The 20,389-nt window shown below is 40.5% G+C and overlaps 1 protein-coding gene across 1 annotated transcript; it reads left to right on the forward strand.

Annotated features, from left to right (window-relative positions):
• Positions 1 to 19: 19 nt before the first annotated feature.
• Positions 20 to 19,575, forward strand: mrtfba (myocardin related transcription factor Ba). Its single transcript, XM_089016084.1, is given in 19 exon segments — positions 20 to 1,680; positions 2,806 to 2,911; positions 7,392 to 7,482; positions 8,481 to 8,711; positions 10,971 to 11,036; positions 11,190 to 11,245; positions 11,338 to 11,413; positions 11,581 to 11,742; positions 11,841 to 12,004; positions 12,093 to 12,236; positions 12,326 to 12,573; positions 12,884 to 13,049; positions 14,235 to 15,105; positions 15,108 to 15,274; positions 15,354 to 15,476; positions 15,561 to 15,707; positions 16,253 to 16,387; positions 16,536 to 16,596; positions 17,504 to 19,575. Coding segments are annotated over 16 exon segments (3,255 nt in total). The 5' UTR covers positions 20 to 1,680; positions 2,806 to 2,911; positions 7,392 to 7,482; positions 8,481 to 8,557; the 3' UTR covers positions 18,019 to 19,575.
• Positions 19,576 to 20,389: the final 814 nt, after the last annotated feature.

A 20,389-nucleotide genomic window follows, 5' to 3' on the forward strand; every position in this document is an offset into this window, starting at 1 on the left:
ATTTTTATAATACACACCCATCACGGCTGGCGGAGTGATCTTCGGCGGAAGCACACAACCGAACAGCGCTCCAGCCGGCGCTACTTTGAACACCCCCTCTCATTGAATGCACACGTCAATCGCCTACTTGGAGCTTTTTGCTGATAATTTTACTATGATGGGACCGAAAAAAAAAACCACCACAGGCTCGTATTCAGCCCAGGAAGGCAATCAAAGAAATTGAAAAAAACTTTATTTTACAGCACAGTTTATTTCTTTAATTAAAGTCCTCATGTAATGTGCCTATTTTTGTAACTTTATGATACAATGCAGTGTATTTCTTTCATTACAATACAATAGCACATTTATTATACATAGAATAAGGTATGTTGTGTGTAGTTTTAAGGCTTATTTAGTTAAAAACTATTTTATGGAAACCCTGGAACAGATTATTCCCTTTTTAATGGTTTCCTATGGGAATTTCTTTTTTGAGATACACACTTTTCGCCTTACACACTATGTCTGGGAACCAATTAAGTTCGTAAGTTGAGGTCTCATTGTATATACAAAATGTATAGTCAAGTACAAAACACGTTTTTTATACTGTATATCCATCTCTTCGTAGATTTTTTTATTCTAGTTGACCCCGAAGTGGTTAACAAACACAACACGGACATAAAGACATATTTGTGTAATTTTGAACGGCATATTAAAAAGCAAAGTAAATTGGGCAACAAAAGAAATTACATTTATTGAAAGCATACAGCAATAACATATAATAATAATACTGCGTTTTATTTATTGGCACCTTTCAAAACACTCAAAACGTGTTAAAACATTTTAGTCTCTTATACCCATGCTTCCTTTTGCTCATTTAGAAGTTTATGTCAATTGTTTGCTTATCTTCAGGTGTACATTTTATTTTGTTTTTAGCTATTTTTAGCTTTTAAATTTGTTTTTTATTTTATTATTATTATTATTATTATTATTATTATTACTACAAACAAAAATCAGTAAATACACGAAGGACCAGACGCGAGTTTCACTCAAACCGGAAGTGTTAAGGTTCTGACCTTAACATCAATGCTAATTTCGTTCACTTTCACGCAGTTCATCAGAATAGATCAAAGATTATGTTCCGTTTTTCAAATTTATCAAAACATTCATATTGTTGGCATTAAAAAAGTCATTTTAAGTCATTCGTTGAACCACATTTGTAAGATTAAACCCTGCCTGTGTTACTTGATGAGAAAGTGCCATTGTTTACGTATTTGATGCAACCTCTGACTAAATGCAATGCAGCTCAGTTTTCATGCTGAATTTCCAAATGAGTCCGCAGTCACTATTACGCAACAGGACAACACTGTCGTTATCACTTGGAGACGAGAGTGAGATATTCTTAACGTGTGTCCAGTGTTTGTGTTGACCCACAGGGGAAGCGTTCGAGACGCAACTCGACTACCGGACGACATCATGCTCTTGCGACCACGCCCCCCCTCGCCCTCCTCCGGCTGCGTCATGACGTCACCCTCCATCAGCACCCACTGAGCAGTCGCAGCCATTTTACTCGGCCAAATAAAACTTCAGTCTCATTGCCGGAGGGGATCAAAACATCACAGAGGACAAGTCTCTTGTCACCAACGATTTTATCACCATGACAGCCAAGTTGGATGCTTTGGACTTTCTGATGTTGCCATTTTGGTAAGTTCTGTTCGCCATGGCGGCGTCTTGTTTTTAGCATGTTAGCTTGTTGGAACGCGCTACCCTAGCCTAAAATGTAAAGCGAACGAGATACGCTCAGCGGCATAAACTATTGCAAGGGTTTACATTTAAAAGCGTAAATGCATCGTGAATATGACTCGTTGTTTTTCTTATCGGTGTAAAAAAACAAGTCAGCAACGGCATACTGTTTAATATTTGATACTATGGAGAACTCGCTCACCTGTCAGATTGAAAGTGTCTGCAGCGCCCCACACCCACCGGCCTTCTGCCCCACTAAAACATCGTTACTAAAGCAATGTCATTCACAATTTCACACGAATATCATAAAGTTATTGCCATTAGTCTACTGAGGTGTTGATGTGTTTCGAACTAATATCCTAAATGTGTTTAACTACAACAGTTTAAGGTCTTTAAAAAGTAGATAACACATGATGTATGTTCTGGCTCTCATCATATGTCGTTTGCATCGATAAATTAATCTTCCCATAATGTACAATGAGATAATTTCCTTTTGGCATACCTGATCCTAGCACAGTAGTCGCAAATCCTGACTCAGCCTCACGTGGCCTCATTTATTCAGATCATATTAATCAGTTCACATCAAATCATGACATCTACAAAATATCTAATGATCACACGACACGCCCATCAAATATAGTTATGGAAAAAAATACATCACAGTAATTTTGAGGCGTGGACTTAAGGAAAATGGCAGAATTTTTCGCACAAAAACTTTGTGAGTGAATATTTTTAATTGAAACATGTCTGTCAGTTGCAGAAGGGCTTCCTTATGTAGCAAATGAAACAAGACAGCCGAGATGTGTTGAGTAATATATCATTATGAAATAAGGGAAATACGTGACATTTGTGTTGTTGCCAGACACAAATAAAAACAAACTGGTTGTAATGGGTAGTTGTATATGTCTCCCATGTCATTAAAATGAAATTGAAAACAGTAGTTGCCATAAAAGATACCATTGAGCCAAGCTGCTCGCATTTTTTCTTCTTTCTTTTTGTATTTTACAGCAGTCTGGATTCTCTCTTGAGCTATTCAGAATGTCATAGTTCAGTTGTTAGTACAATTACAGACATCTGTTTTTTTAGGGGGGTGCATTCGTCACTCTCGGTGTAATGGTTCACTTGACTGACTCCTCTGCAGGCATTTCGACTAATTGATGGTGTGAATATAATTCAAAAAGGCTGTGCTAAGGTATGTTTTCTATGATTGATTGGTAATCGTTTCAATGTGAAGTCCCACTTTCTGTGCCATGTGACCTTGAATAAATAAGCCCTTCTAATTGGAAGTGACTTAAGTCGTGCAAATGAGAGACACAACAAAGGTCCACCTTTGCCCCCATGATCTTTTCATCTTCTAAATCGATCTGTATAAGTGAAGTGATACCTCAGCAGATCCAGACTCTGAGTCATGCATGCTAGCAGGCCACATGTTGAAAAGTGTGCATTAACTTTAACGTATGGGTGGATGGCAAAATCATCATCCCTTCCCGTGTTTTGTTTTCAGTTGCCGAGTGTGTTGTCTAAGAAACGGTCTCAGGCAATAGAAGAGGTTGAAAAACTTCTGTTGATTTAGATGAATGAAAAGCAGCTAGCAGGGGACAGTGTGAGTGAGGGTGTTATCGTCGAGAAAGCACGGCAACTTCACTCGGATATCATCAAGAGGCAACTACATCAACAACCATCACAAAGGTAAATAAAATAACTTTATTAATAAGTAGTTTATTTATTTAGTTACAATACAATAGCACGTATATTATACTTAAAACAAGGTATATTTTGTGTAATTTTGAGGCTTATTTAATAGAAAATTATGTTTTATGGGGAGCTGGGAACAGATTATTCTCATTTGAATGGTTTCTTATGGGAAATAAATGTTTGGAAGATTAACTTTTCGCCTTACACACACTTTCTGGGAACCAAATAACTTCGTAAAATGAGGTATCACTGTACTAAAAACTAATGTTTCATCCCCTTCACATAATACAGACACAGCACACAACAAATTGATTGATAACTAGTTTTAAAATCAGAAGTTATTGTGCATTATATATGACAATTTTAAATTTAGGTTCAGACTATCGCAAGCACCATGAAATTTAAGACGCTTTATTTGCATTTACGGGCCGAATAAAGTGATGTCGCGGGCCAGATTTGGCCCCTGGGCCTTAACTTTGACACCACATCTTAATAGGTGGATCGGAGCAAAGTGGCACTGGGGTCATTGTAACCCATTCAAAACAGACCTTCATACATTTTTTTGTAAAATATTTCCTGAAAACAATTTGAAATCATTGTTCTTGCTAATTTTATGACAATAATTTTCCATTCTGGGCTTGCAATATTTGTTTCTTGCCAGTCTTTGAATCTATTTTACTGAGCCAATTCTAAATGACCGACACATTGGAGCAGTCTGTTGTAATATAAGCAGTGTGGCTGCCAAGGGGTGGTGATGGTGGGGGGCATTTTTGTTGTTTTGTATGAAGCGGCAGTGTCAAAAGTTAACCAGTGATGTAATGCGAAAACAATAAAATCTTGATGACAAGCCGCAACATATTCATTTTACGTTCCCATCATGCCAACACTCTTAATCCTTGTTGACACATTGGAATATTTGTTCTTGACGGCGTCTGAGCCTTTGTCCATTCCTTAGCGACCATTTTTCAGTGCGCAAAGGCAGCCAGGAAGGAAGTGGGGAGCGCACGTGCGAGTGAGTCTGTGAGAAAACAGCAGGCTTTGGCTAAGTGAGTTCAACTTCCAAGTGATGACATCATCGCCTCGGCTTATCTCTGGATAAAAGCAGACGTTTTTCTTGGACCGGATCGAGTCTATTTGGGGCCCCTGAACGGCAAACTCTCAGGGAATCTGGCATGGTGGGATGATTATACTCAGAATCAGAAGAATCTTTATTGGCCGAGTATATAAAACACACAAGGAATGTGTCCCCGGTAGAACACGCTGCACTAGTATCATCATAAAAAAAATTGCAAAGAGGCACTATACAGTTCTTTTTGGGTGACTGTTTAGATAGTTAACAGCTAGGGGGAAGAAGCTGTTTAAAGGGGAGCAACTGGAAAAGGTGGTGGCCAGGGTGCGGAGGGTACACTAGGATTTTGCGCACTCTTGATTCTTGCAGTGTGCGAGTCCTCAACTACTCGCGCATAATATCTGTGTAAATTTAGTACCGATTAATATACAATCCACTGTAAGGATCTGTGGTTTCGAAGATATAAAACATGTCCAGTGTTTAGTTTAATGGGCACACGTGAGCTCTTTTAATTTAGTTTCACAATCTTTCTGTCATGATCTGGTTGGCGACCAACGGGGGGCGCTGTTGGCCCCGCCTGCACCTGCACAGGTGCCGGTCGTCTCGATCAGATTGGCGACCAACGGGTAGCGACGTCAGCCCTGCCGGCAGCCTCGCAGGTGCTGGTCGTTATAATCACTGTCACTTAAAAGGACACCCGGCACGACCATCCGGTGCCGGTTCATTGTTTGTTTGCTGCTTGTTTGCTGCATGCATTGTGTATGTGTTTGTTTAACCTTGGCGGACTTTTACTTTTGGTCTTCTTTTGCTACTTTGTCTTTTTTCCATTCAGATGATTTTGATGTTATACTTTTTGTTCCTGCTTACTTTATTTTAATACAATTTGTCAAACAACCTCCTGCTCGCACCCGCCATCACCACCTCGCAAACCGTGACACTTTCATTATGGCTCCACGGTTAATGTTTTATTTTCGTTGTTTACGGGCTGCGTGTTTAAAATTAACTCTAAATCAGTTACATTTTCCTGAGCAACAAAGTGTCATTCGCCATTTGTTTGCTTCTAACTTTCTGTTTTGGACCAAGACCACATCACGATTACAGTTGGTGTTGCATTTGCGTTTAAGCTAAGACATCTGGTAAGTGCTTCGGTCACTTTTGTGTGTCTGCGAGCACTTGGGTCGTATTTTATCGGTGGAAGTTGACGCGGTCGTTACTATTTGGAAAAACGAACCCTTTCGACCTCCTCTTGTTGTTGCACCAAGACTTTGCGTCAATGAACTTTTTATTCCCAGAAACATGAGAAAACAACACATGTCTTTAGTTTGATCAAAATAGACATTGCAAAATACTAGGTGGTTTTCATTAAGATAGGAAAATTACAAGAATTGTGTTGGGGGAAAAAATTGGGGTGTCAAAGTCAGTCTTTGCCGCGGGCCACATTGTAGTTATGGTTTCCTCTCGAGGGCCGTTATGAATTTGGGGAACCCATTAGAATGTTTAAATCCCTTCAAATATTACATATCGAGCACACAGCAAATTAATGAATAACTCGTTTTCAAATCTGAAGTCAAGAATAATGACTTTTATTGTGGTTGACATTCAAAAATATGAAATTTTGGGTCAGATTTTAGCAATCATCATGGAATTTAACAAGTTTGATTTGCTTTCGCGGGCCGAAAAAAATGATGTGGCGGGCCGGATTTGGCCCGCGGGCCTTGACTTTGACACCTGTGCTCTAATAGGTGTTGGTTTATTAGCCAATGTCTGTCTGGACTCACGAATGAAATCCTATTGGCACCAATTTATTTCATTGCATGGAATGAATTATTCATTAAATGCATCAAAACAACAACAGGGGTTATGGGGAGTTGAGTTACAGCCATGTTCTCGTACGATTTATCTGGTGTCTGTTTTTGTCGATTTTCATCGTGTTACTCAAAAATAAATAAAAAAAGAAAACTGCACATACATCTGCGCTGTTTGGATGCTTACTCTTCACCGGCATGTGTCAGCCATGTCAACTATGTTTCCCTTCCTTTCTTTTGCATTCTTTCACATGCCTGTTTCCTCCCACGCCCCACACTTTAGCCATTTTTCTATTTGAAACACCAAACTTTGTCTCTTCCCGTTGCTATTTGATAGATGTCCCTTACTGAATCAAAGGTTTTCAGCTAAAGTAGCTTTATCATGATTATCTATCTAGCTATCTGACTATCTAGTTAGTTAGCTTTCTAGTTAGCTCGCTATCTAGTTAACCATCTATCTATTTCGTTAGCTAGCTAGCTAGCTAGCTTTCTACCGGTAGCCAGCTATCTATGTATCCATCTATCTGGTTGTGTAATTCTATATTTATCTATGTGTTTGTTTCTGTAGTTGTTATTTATTTAGTTGTTTATTTATTCATGCGACCAACACGAGTCTGTGCTCAGTTGCGAATGGAATAGTGGTTTAACGGTCATGTAAATTCAGTTGCACATCCAAACCAAGTGTTTTGTAACCAAGGCGCATGTGTGGGAAAGCACTTCAGTGGTTCGTGTGTGTGTATACGGATCATTGATTTTTGTATTCTGAGAGTCTCTTCATTCAGACGGCTGTATGGCCCTCGTCTTCTTTTCCGTCAAGACACACACACACACACATACATACACACACACACAGCCTTTGTCCCAAAGCGGCCTACGAGCTTCCCTTTGTAAGTCCCCGCAGCCTTCAACTTCAGCACGCTTCATACGGAACATCTTGAAGTGGTGGTACTCATCTTCCATTCTATTGTAGCTCTTTCAACTGCTATATAAACACGAATATCATCAATCCTTTAACAAAGAAAGGACATTTGTAGCAATCTTAAATTGCAAACCAGATATCTGTCGTGATAAATATGTTTTTTCTTTCTCCTCCTAATCACCAGGTGTGTCACCACGGCCTGACATTACGGACGAGGGAAAGAAGCCGAAAGAAAAATTGCAGCGTCCTTCTATTGCTGTCCTCTTCATCTTGAGGTACTTACCCTCATAAAAGCAATAGTATACTTTGTAAAAGTAAAAGTGCATCATTAATTCATTCACTGCAATGGAGTGCCATTCACATTTTTTTTGGGGGGGGTTTACATACATCACTATGTATGTATTGTATTTTATACAGCCACCCGTATTTCATGCTCAGATAACTCCAGACCCATATAACTTATTAACTACAGTAAAGTCTCGTTATATCGATATTCTCGGGAGTCGGAAAAATATCGATATAACCGGACTATCGATATATCCGATCCTGCGGCATGTAAATTTTCTCCTTGCGTTCATAGAAATAGTATCGTAATAAGCAGTACTATCGATATAACCGATATCGATATAACGAGACTTTACTGTATTTTTTTCTGATGAAACAATGTAAGGTTTCTTTCGCTGATTTGAATGTTTATGTAGTCCTCAATATTATAAAACTCAATATTCTGTGGGTCCTGCAATTTGAGTGAAAATGACAAAAAACCTGGCACTGGAGTGGACGTCTGGCAGTGAATGAGTTCAGTATGGTACAACCTGGTGCTAGTTATTGATTCATACTCACCACCTAAATCCTGTCATCCAGAAGTAACTCAATCTTCCATTCAAGTTTATAACTTGATACGTTGGTATCGGCCAAGTGTGTGAAACCGACACCGTAAGCAAATAAACTTGACCCTTCGCAATGCATAGGCTTTAAATAGAAGGACAATAACATTGTTGTATTCCAGATTGTGAAGTATGTTTGAACTTTGACATTCATGCACAAATTGATGTTGTTTCCCATGGACAATGGTTATTCCCTATAATGGCCTTCCAAGATCTTTTGAATTGATGATTTGGGTTTGGATTGAGTTTTTCCAGATGGCTAAATTGAAACGCCATCTTACGCTTTTTCCCAGTTGACTGATGTAGACCAACATGATAATGACTCTGCTCCCCAAGTACCAACAAATGTCTTATTTTTCCCCCCTCTTATCCTTGGCTTCTCACAGGTAGCAAACACACATACATACTTGCTGCCTCCCTTGGACACTGTCAGACATCCCTGGATTTCTCTCCAGAAGGCAAGATGGAGTCCCAGGCTTCCCGGGAGCTTCTCAGGGCAGAAGGCGGTATGTGCTTGCTGGTGCCCAGTCCCCAGAGTGAAGCAGTGACGCATGAGATGGAGGAGTTGTCACTGCAGCCCACCCAGAATCTGCCGCCACTCAATGAACGCAAAAATGGTGAGATGACAAATGTATGTACATCATTTACATAAAAGTGCAGAGTAAAATTAGAGTCATACCAAACATGTAAAAAAAAATCTGCGATTGAGAGCCGATAACCTACATCACAGGTGTCAAAGTCAAGGCCCGGGGGCCAAATCTGGCCCGTCACATCATTTTATTCGGCCCGCGAAAGCAAATCAAACTTCTAAAGTCCGAACCAATATTTCAAATTCTCCAATGTGAACCACAACAGTCATTATTTTTTTACTTCAAATTTGAAAACTAGTTATTTAATAATTTGTTGTGCACTCTATATTTAAACACATTCTTCCCCCAAGCCATTAACTCTTTGAACTCTTTGAACTCTTTCAACAGTAGCCCAAATGGAACTGTATAGTGCCACTTAGCAATTTTTTGATGATGATACTAGTGCAGCGTGTTCAACCGGAAACAAATTCCTTGTGTGTTCTACATACTTGGCAATAAAGATGATTCTGATTCTGATTTTATATGTGGAGGGGATGAAACATTCTAATGGCTTCCCCAAATTCAGAACAGCCCCCCGAGAACCGTAACTAAAATGTGGCCCGCAGCAAAAAATGACTTTGACACCCTTGTCCGACCATCCCTACATGGTTGTTAAGGTCTGCAGGATAGCCCGGTGAAATTTGGCTGTGGAAAAGTTAATGTGGAATGTCATGGCCACTCATCATCTGGGCTTTTTGTCATTTCCCCCTCGAGTAAAAACACACACACTTCATACTTTCCAACCCATAATCCATCTCTCAGCACATGGGCAACCACTGAGCCTCTTTAAAATATTGCCTTAAAGGGCAACTGACGTCACTTTTTTGTTTTTTAACTGACATCAGAAAAACGTTTTATAGCATCTAAAATACCCAAAACACGCAGTATGATATTTTTATTCAAATGCAAAACACCAATAAAGATGACTTAAAGTGTCCAAAATCTGCAAAAAATTGAGCTGCGAATTGGGCATTTTCAGAAAGTCCCACCCCCAGTTCGTGACGTCACGCCAAGACGTCTTGCATTGCTGGAGAATCAAAACAATGGCTTCAGATTCGGATAATATGCTTTCTTGTTACACATCCAGTTATGAATATGATTCAAATAGTTCTGAAGAGGAAAGTATCCATGTTTGCAATCGATTAAAGATTGTGTGTCATTTTGAAGCAAACGGGCGGGGGGGGAATATCTCACCCAAAAAGAGGCAATAAAATGGCCACCGAGCTGTGAGGAATGAATCAGCCCGTTTCCATAGGCTGATACATTCCTTCCATGGAGCTTGACTCCCTCTGCTGGCGGCTTTTGGATGTAACACAAGGGTTTCAAAAAAAAACAGTACAGCAAAATACATTGACGTGATGGAAAGACGCTACAATGCGTCTTTTTTACGGTCAGGAGGCGGTCCTTTTCTGACGCCATGTGAGGACTCGTCACCAACTCAAAAACAAGACTTCCTGAATGTTCAGAGCGAGTCTTAAAATGTAAAATATAGCTATATGCGGTGGAATCTTATTAAAATACGCCCAGTAGAAGTCATTTGAAGCCATTTTACAAATTATGGACACAACTTCTGCGGAGACGCCGGTTGTCCTTTAAACATTCAAGTGTTTTATATCCGCTCACCATCCTCCCTGGATCGAGCACAATGATATCAACAGGCCCCGTTCTCACTGTGGCACACACTATGTCTAGCTGCTCCCAAACGCTGTTGTATTCTGCTAAAAATACACACCCTATCTATTCCTGACACGGGGCGGGGGAGACTCCTTAGACTACACATGGCTAAGCAGATCAAGCTGTGCAGGAAGTATCCCATTTAACATTCGGCAGAAAAATCAACCGTGTGTCATCATTTGTACTATAAGCACAGAGGAAAAAATAGCAGCCTTATAGAAAGTGTCGACTATTTCTTTACAATATGATTAATTTATTCACTTTGAGTGTTTTCTTATATTTACTGCATTTTTTTATCTTTTCACCCCGCCCCCCTTTTCAATATTGCTGCTGTAGATTGCAAATGTTCCCATTGTGCGACTATTAAAGGCTTTCTGATACTGATTCTGAACAACGTACTGTCGCTATGGTTTGACTAAACACTTCCCATAATGCTTTGCAGCTCACCTTTAGTCGCTCTTAATGCTTTGTCCGAGTCTGTCTGTGTTGTCTTTGATATTGCGGAAAAAGGAAATTACCACATTTATGTTTTTATTCCGTATCATGTGTGCTTTATGTGCTTTATTTTACCAGTGTTGCAGTTGAGACTCCAACAAAGGCGAACGAGAGAGCAGTTGGTGGATCAAGGCATCATGCCACGTGAGTAATGACACTCGCCAGTTGCGCATCACTCTATGGGGTATGTGTCGTGTGGGAGCTTATCCAATACTGTCAATTCGAATAGTTGATGTGTTCAGTCGAGGGGAATCATAGTTAGGTAGATAATGTTTCACCCAAATGTCTTGTGTTTAGCGTTGAAGAGTCCGGCTGCGTTCCATGGGCAGATTCGCAGCTTGGAGAGAGCCAGGGTATGAAAATAATTTTAGGCTCGACAAAAAAAAAAATGTGTTGAGTATTTTCAAATCGGAAACTTCTTCTCTGTTGGTGTGATTCTCCTCAGACTGAGAATTTTCTGAAGCACAAGATCCGCAGTCGTCCAGAGAGAGCAGAACTGGTCAGGATGCATATCTTGCAAGGCAAGCATTGTTTACATTTTCTATTTATGTGTGATAGTTGCACTTCCCACCTCCCCTGATCTCCACTAATACACATTTGATAGTAAATAGATCCCCTTCCCCTACCTCCTAAAATCTATTCACATATTTTAACGCGTTTATCCCGATTGTGTGACGCTTTTCCTCAGAAACTGGAGCTGAGCCGTCGCTCCAGGCCACCCAGATGAAGCTGAAAAGGGCCCGGCTGGCCGACAACCTGAATGAGAAAATAGCCCAGAGACCCGGTCCTATGGAACTGGTTGAGAAGAATATCTTGCCTGTGGATTCGAACCTTAAAGATGCCATCATAGGTGAGACAAGAAATAGTAGCGAATAGTGTCCGAGGGGGAGGTTAACTGGACCGATGCTGCTCTGTGACACTTGTCTTATCACATTTTCATGTTTATAGGGCAGGTGAACTATCCCAAGGTCATGGATGAGGACAGCAGTGACGCCTTGTCCCCGGAGCAGCCTGCCAGCCAAGAGTCTCAGAGTTCTATGCCCTCACCCGGGGACATCAAATGCCCAGAAACTCCTTCGCCGGCCCCGCCTTCTTCATCCCCCGTGTTGAAGGTCAGATAGATAAATACCAATGTTGCAGTCTGACCACAAAAAAATCCAATTAGTGAAACTGAATCTGTACTTTTTTCCAATGCATTAGTGTCCACCAGCTGCTACGCAATGGACTACAGATTCAATTCGAGCGGTCACTACAAATGAGCAGCCTACAAGCCGCCTGATCATTTCTCACGCTCAACCAGTCACTACACCCACCCCCTCCAAACCTGCTCCAACACTGGTGAAGGTAATTAAAAATCAATTTTCTTCACCGCTTGTGTTTCAATCTGATTCAGCACGATTTAACATTTGATTCCCCCTCCCCTCCTCCAACAGCAAAGCCAGCACAAACTGACTTCTGAGAAGATCCGCAGTAAAAAAAGCAAAGATGCCAAGCCAAGGGTGAAAAAGCTCAAGTACCACCAATACGTTCCACCGGACCAGAAACAAGAGCCCAGCGAGGCCCCGATGGACTCTTCCTATGCCCGACTTCTGCAGCAACAACAACTGTTCCTCCAACTGCAAATACTCAGCCAGCAACAGCAACACTACAACTATCAAACTATATTACCAGCTCCACTCAAGTATGTTTGTTTATTAAATAAGCAACCCCAAAAAAATATCACTCGGCCTTCCAGTTTTTCACGAGTGTCAAAACTGCTACAGATCTTTTGAGGAGTCCTTTTCGTTTTTATTTCTGCAGCAGGAATATTTACGACCTTGAAAGAATGCCGACACAGCTGCTTATACCATTAGTGTCTAAAAATTGAGTAATTGATTACAAAACGTTTTTTTTGACTGCTGTCACTTTTCTGTTGTATCCGATTTCAGTGTTTGAAATTGTAATGTTTGCTCCGATAACAATAACTGTTATTTTTTTCCCATCTCCCGTAGGCCTGTGGCAGAAGGCCAAACTAGCAATGCCAGCGCTATACCGGCCTCCATTGTGGTTTCTTTACCCACTGCACCGCCACTGACAACAATTCCCTTGGCCCGACAGAACAACTCATTATCGAGTCGCAAGCCGGGAGTCTTGCCTGCGAACCTGGAGGAGATGAAGGTACTTGGCTGATTTTTGAACTTCATCAAGCGACTTCCCAGAACGCGTCACTTTGAAAGCGTGCCAAGGACATTTGAAATCATGTTGTCGTTACAGTTGCGGCTTGTAAGAAAGCAAGCTGTACAAAGACAGGTAGCTGTGTCGCTACGGCAGATGCTACCGAATATTTTTTTTTAACATCAATTAAAGCAGGAATGGTTTATTATGTAATAGCATACAATGGACACACAGGACCAGGATTAAAATATAGTCATTAACCATCAATAGACAACACCTTTTTCAAGGTATGCTACTTTCCTTACCACTCTTCATCCCAATTTTGGGTCAAACGAGAATGTGTTTCTATAGAAAAAAATGGTGTAAAGCACAGGTGCCAAAGTCAAGGCCCGCGGGCCAAATCCGGCCCGCCACATCATTTTTTTTTTGGCCCGCGAAAGCAAATCAAACTTGTTAAATTCCATGATGATTGCTAAAATCTGAGCCAAAATTTCATATTTTTGGATGTCAACCACAATAGAAGTCATTATTCTTGACTTCAGATTTGAAAACGACGTATTCATTAATTTGCTGTGTGCTCTATATGTAATATTTGAAGGGATTTAAACATTCTAATGGGTTCCCCAAATTCATAACGGCCCTCGAGAGGAAAACCATAACTACAATGTGGCCCGCGGCAAAAAATGACTTTGACACCCATGGTGTAAAGTCTGTGCCAAATATCACATTTGTGTCCCTGAAATGGAGAAAAAAAAAAAGAAAATAAACCGTGATTGCAGTATCAACTTTCCACCCATAAAAGGTGGTAATAGACTGAAACAATCATGAGTAGTTGCAGTACAGTTCAACTGAGTTTTATTTAGGCTGAATGACGTTAACATGGTGTCAGTGAAGCTTGACCTATTTTTGTGTTTGACTATGATACTATCCAATGTAGCACCCCCTGTTTATTGTGGGCAAACTATCTAAACAATGCAAACAAACTAAACTACAGTAAAGTCTCGTTATATCGATATTCAAGGGAATCCGAAAAAATATCGATATAACCGGGACTATCGATATATCCGATATCGATATAACGAGACTTTACTGTATCTTCATTTAACCTTGAATGATTGTTTTGAAACATTCGAAATATAGTTAGCTCTCACCCATTTTCCCGCTAACTACTCGCGATTTCTATTCTAGGTAGCCGAACTCAAACTGGAGCTTAAGCTACGCGCCCTCCCCGTATCAGGAACTAAAACAGATCTGATCGAAAGGCTCAAACCCTTCCAAGATCTTCCTAGCTCCTCAGCTCCTACCACTAGTCCCACGCCCGTTCTTACCACTCTCACCGCCATCCCCATGGAGATGACCACGACCAGCCCCGCTATTGTCCATCCACTCATGAAGGGAACTTCTGACAACATGAGCGCCACACCCCCTGTGTCTCCTGTCCCAAATGGTCCGTTCACCCTACACCAGGATGCCAGCATGTCCGAAGTTCAACACGAAATGCAGATAGCGTGCTCTGGCTCAAAAGTACCCGGATCCTCACCTCACTCTGATTTGAGAGTACCCGAGAAAGACAGGAGGCTTCATGAAAAGCAGCGACAGATTGAAGAGTTGATGAGGAAACTTGAGCAGGAGCAGAAGTTGGTAGAGGAGCTCAAGATGCAACTGGAGGTCGAGAAGAGGAGTCAGAGCAGTTCTACCATCAACATGCCCTCAGTGACGTCCAAACCCACCACTAGTTCATGTTCAATCAGCCCCGTTTCAACAGTCCTAAATACTGTTAAGCCAGAGAAACCGGTTTTGGCAAACTGCTCTCCAGCTTCCTTCCTGAACTCCTCACTGGGCTCCCAGATTCTCACAACCCCACAGCCAACTCTAATAAAATTGGAGGACGTGACTCTTTCTTCAGGAAAGCCAATCCAGCTTCAACCCCAAACTCAACTACTCACCCAAACCCATGACCAAGGAAGCACCAGCCCACAGCTCCTTTATCATTCACAGAGAAGTCCCAAATTGAAGACCCAGCCACAATCCCAACCTAAGACCCCTAATCTGCAGCAGTTTTCATCAGTCATCCTGGTGGGGTGTCCCAGATACTCGGTCAACCGCAGACCTTGTTAACCACGTCTGGACAGACTTCGACATTGACTGGAACTCAGATCCTGCTCCCTGTGTCACTGCCTAACAATGCCACCACCATCCAGCTGCCAAGCACCAACGTCAGCCTGCAGGTAAAGCCACAACGGTGTCCACCATGTTCCTCGTTCGGATCAGCTAATCTTTGAAACGTATTTCTCTTCATGATCTCAGCCTGTCCTTCAGGCTACTGTCTCAAATCAAGACCTCGTCCAGACCTCCATTCCCCAGCCTCAGAGCACCAAGATGGAGACATCCCAGAACCAGCAGTTGGCCAACCGCAACTCATTACTGCAGGTTCGAGACTCGAGACAAATATTACAGACACGTTTTTTTCTCCATCTGTCATCCGAAGTGAAATTCTATTCATGATACTTGCAGACGTTGACATTGTGCAATAATACGACTGACACGGAGAAGCCTCCTCGGACTGAAATGAATCCTCAGTGTTTCCTGGGAAGCTCCCCAGACAGAAGGCCCTCTCCTCGGACTTCGCCCAATCACGTCTCGAATGGGCCTCTAAATAAGGTAACTACGCTTATCTAACTTTTGTTTACTCCCCGCTGTCACTTGTTGATTATTGAAATACAGTAATCCCCCGTTTATCACGGTCAATGGAGATCAGAACCACCTGCGATATGTGAAAATCAGCGAAGTGGGGACACACATCCTGCCACCCACCCCCCCTCTCTATTGCGTTAGTGCGAACACTTCCCTCAGCCATACACACACACACACTAAATGGCAATCACTGATCAAGACAAGCACTTGATTTGACTGATCAATCGTCAGTGCTGGGATGCGATCAAGCTACAGCCATGTACAAAACCAATGAATCATTCTGCTTTGGACTGAAATCACTAATAAGTGAACCCCAAAGTAGTGGAGATCACTGTCATTAAAAAATGAAGAACCTCCATAACTTTATGGCAATAGAGGAAAAAAAGAATATCAACCTCCGGAAAGTCTTAAAAATGTAACCCAAAATTCAGTGATAGCGTGTTGTCAAATTATTCATATTACCGGATAATTCTTATTCTTATTCTTCTTACTATTTTTTTTCGTCTTTCAAGCCTTCCTCTCCGCAGCCGACCTTCATCCTCCAGCCTGCGTCTCTTCTTTCCCAGCTTCCCAAGACACGGGAGCCTCCTCGCTATGAGGACGCTGTCAAACAGAGCCGCAACCTGCATGTCAACAACGCGTCACAGGTTAGAAACCCCACCCCCACCTCACTCCCCGTCCCCCACCATACACACACACACACACGAGATTCACACCATGCTTGAGAGATTAAACTTCTGTCAAGCACCCCTGCTCCCTCTCACACAAATAAATATACTGTAACTGTCTTTGCAGGTTGCCATGGCGACGAGTCAGCAGATGGATGACTTGTTTGATATTCTTATACAGAGTGGAGGTAAGAGGGCAGTGAGGGCGTATTCAAAATCGGACGCATTTCAATTATGATTTTACACGCGCACACACACACACACTTTATTTGTATATAAGTATAAATTATTGTATATATAATTTACAAATGTACTAGTTTCCATTCACTTCCTAGTGTAAAATCCAAACACTGAAATCATGATGACTGCGACTTGCTGATAATTGCAAGAAGCCATGACTTAGTATGTTGACTTAAAACCAATTTTTACTCACCTACAGAAAAACTCATCCTGTGACTGTAGTGACCTTGAGAGTTTTGAAAGCCGCTTAGAAATGAAATTTATTATTATTATTATTATTATTACCTTCTATCAGCTCACTGAAAAATATTTTAATTTGTAGACAGCAGTTTGAAAAAAAACTGTCCTTAATAACAAAAACTAGAGTGAACGCTGGCGCGAATGGCTGCCGCTGCTCACCCACACAAAAAAATCCTGTGACTGTAAAGTGTACTTGAGAGTTTTGAAAGGCGCTTGGAAATTAAATGTATTATTATTAATATTATATTTTATTATTATTATTATTATATTTTATTATTATCATTATTATATTTTATTATTATTATTATTATTAGTATTATATTGCTAAAAACACATTTTCAGTATCTGTGCACTTTCTTTAACAAATTTAAAATTGGTTGAAGTCACAACATGCGTAAAATGTACGTACGTTTGTATGCTTTGACATCCCTGCTCACAAGATACGCATTTGATACAAATTTCTTCACTATTTTATGCTCATTGAATCCATTTTTTTCCCAATACATAATTGGAGATTAATCAAGGAAACGTTGCTTCTTCAGTGGACCTCAGATACCTTGGTTTCATCATATTTTCTGCTCTTTATCCCTGTGCCCCGTTTGACCACCCTTTTAGAAATCACTCCATTCATCCAACATGACCCTCCACTGTCTCTCAACAAGACTCACCCGGTCACAGCCAACATTACCACCCTTCCCGTCAACACCGTCCTTTCCAGGCACCCTCCCCAGATCCAGGTAGCCCCTCCTCCAACCTTAAGTCCGACCATTGACCCCAGCCTGCCCAATCTCTCCTCGCTGGCTACCGATAACCAGCTCGAAGCCTTCCTGGAGAGGACGTTGGCCGACACGCCGGCAGCCTCTGACCCTCGCACCCGTGGTTTAATGGAGGAGCTTCAAGCGCAGTTGATGGACCATCAGCCCTACTCCCCCATGGACACATCCGACCTGTCCTTCTGCGATTCCTCCTCCCACCCAACTTCGCTCAATATTGGCCTTTCCGACCCGGTGCTAGACAACATGGAATGGCTTGACCTCACCATGCCACCGGGTCCCGGCGGGGCACTCACGCCGCTGGGGATCCCGGCGGATTTCCTGGATACGCATGATCTGCAACTGCACTGGGATTGAGGTGTGAAGATGAGAAGAGGGTTGAGTAGCAAAGTCCCAACTGGAAGAAATAGAGTTGAATAGGGGAGTATTCACTAATGTAATATTTCCACCATGCACACTGTACAGGCAGTGCAGTGACTGATTCACGACGAACAAGAAGCAAAGCAGGGAGGGATTTCACAGCTTTCATTGATGATGTCACTTGTATGGCGATTGGCAAAGAAGGGATGACGATTATCTGGAGCATCAAAAAAAAAGGAGGCGGAACCAAAGGAGTTCTGGTAGCAAAGATTTTGTAGATACGGCTTCTACCTGGCTCATATCTAGCAGGTTTGTGACAGCTGCTGTACAAAAAAAAAATTTTTGTGTCATTCTAACACAAGGGAAAGTGAACTCGACAGCAAAAAAATATATACACATCAGATAAAAGTGACCACTCCCTAACTCAACAATGGGAAGGTTAAACCTGACCAATCCCACCCTGCATGATTTATCAAATGTGATTTGTTACACTGTCATGGCGCTGACAAACCGATTGAAGTGGATGGAGGCCTCTTATGGAGAGCCGATTGAGCAATTTATTTTAATTTCACCTGGACTATTAATGATAACACTGAATAGGGTTAACGTCAAAACATAATTTTTATTTCATCCTTCCAAATAAAATGATCAAAAGGCTTTCCATAAAGATGCTCCTGTGACCACACGTGGGAGCTATGCACTTAAAGAGGCATCGTATTGCTTGCCTCAAAACGACGCTAATGTGAACCCTTGCATATCACCGGTTGCTACGGAAACGATAAACGTGGATCGGGGGATCGACTTCGGGTCTCTTTGTTTTGAATGTATTCTGCAAGGATGATAAATGTTTTTTTTTTAATGTGCATCATGCTTTCGTGACGAACAAATAGGGAAAGGGAACAAATAATGACTTGTTTCTAGTAGGTATGGTTTAAGATGCATCAGCGTTTGGAGATGTTGACTTCCATATCTGTCTGCAATATCGCTACGCTTTGTGTGTGTGCGTCAGTGTGTGTGTGTGTGTTTGTGTAGTCAGGAGTATGAATACTGTGGAACCTCAAAAAATGACATCGGTGATGGCGGTTGAAAATTTAGTTTGTCCCTGAGTCATAATTTAAATTATTGTGACAGAAAAAAATATATTGTATATATTCTGTCATAATTGACATTATTATTGTGACAGAAAAAAATACATATACAGTATACAGTAAAGTCTCGTTATATCGATATTCAAGGGAGTCCGAAAAAATATCGATACAACCGGGACTATCGATATATCCGACCCTGTTTGCATGTAATTTTCTCCGTGCGTGCATAGAAATAGTATCGATATAACCGGGACTATCGATATATCCGATATTGATATAACGAGACTTTACTGTATATGTTTGTGTCACAATTATTTCAATTATTGTGACAGATTTTTTTTTCTATCACAATAATAATTTTCATTATTGTGACAGAATATAGATATATATTTTCTGTCACAATAATAATTAAGTATTATTGTGATAGAATATATATATCTATATTTCTGTCACAATAATTATTATTATTAAAATATGTCACAATAATAATCAAAAATATTATATACAAAAAAAAATATATAATAAAAATATATATAAAAAATACATATTTTTTATCACAATAATAATTGAAATTATTGTGTCAGAAATATATATATTTTTTCTGTCACAATAATTATGATTATTGTATATATATATTTGTCACAATAATTGTAATTATTATTGTGATTGAAACAAAGTATATATATTTCTGTCACAATAATTTTAATTATTATTGTGACGAAAATAGATGTATATAAGTAATATGTATTTCTATCACCATTTTAATTTTTATTGTGACCGAAAAAATATACGTATATATTATGTCACAAAAATTTAAATTATTATTGTGACAGAAAAAAAAACTATTCATTTTCTGTCACAATAATAATTTAAATTATTATTGTGCCAGAAAAAAAAACGTATTTTTTTAAATGTATTTTTTGTCACAATAATGTATTGGCTTTTCCTATTCCACAAGGTCTTACTTACTGCTTGTCATTTAAACACCAAAATACCTGGCCAAACCCGATTATTTTCTCAAAACACGAATCTTGATAGCTTCATGTTAGTTTCGGAGATAAAATGCCATAAAATGGGCTCATGGATGTTTTTGTTTAATTGTAACTCTTCAAACAACTGCTAGCATAACACGCAAAGCAGCAACACACAAGATAATATTTGTGTTCTTTGCAAAAGCCAAAGATGTATCAAATTTAATGTTTTTTTTTTTTTGTGCAAAAATGCCGAGCCAAAATGCTGTTCTCAATTATTATTATATTTTAACTTGAGGTTCCACTCAA

The sequence above is a fragment of the Hippocampus bargibanti genome, linkage group LG15 (assembly GCF_051943395.1).
Source record: "Hippocampus bargibanti isolate YZ-2025 linkage group LG15, ASM5194339v1, whole genome shotgun sequence".
Taxonomy (NCBI): domain Eukaryota; kingdom Metazoa; phylum Chordata; class Actinopteri; order Syngnathiformes; family Syngnathidae; genus Hippocampus; species Hippocampus bargibanti.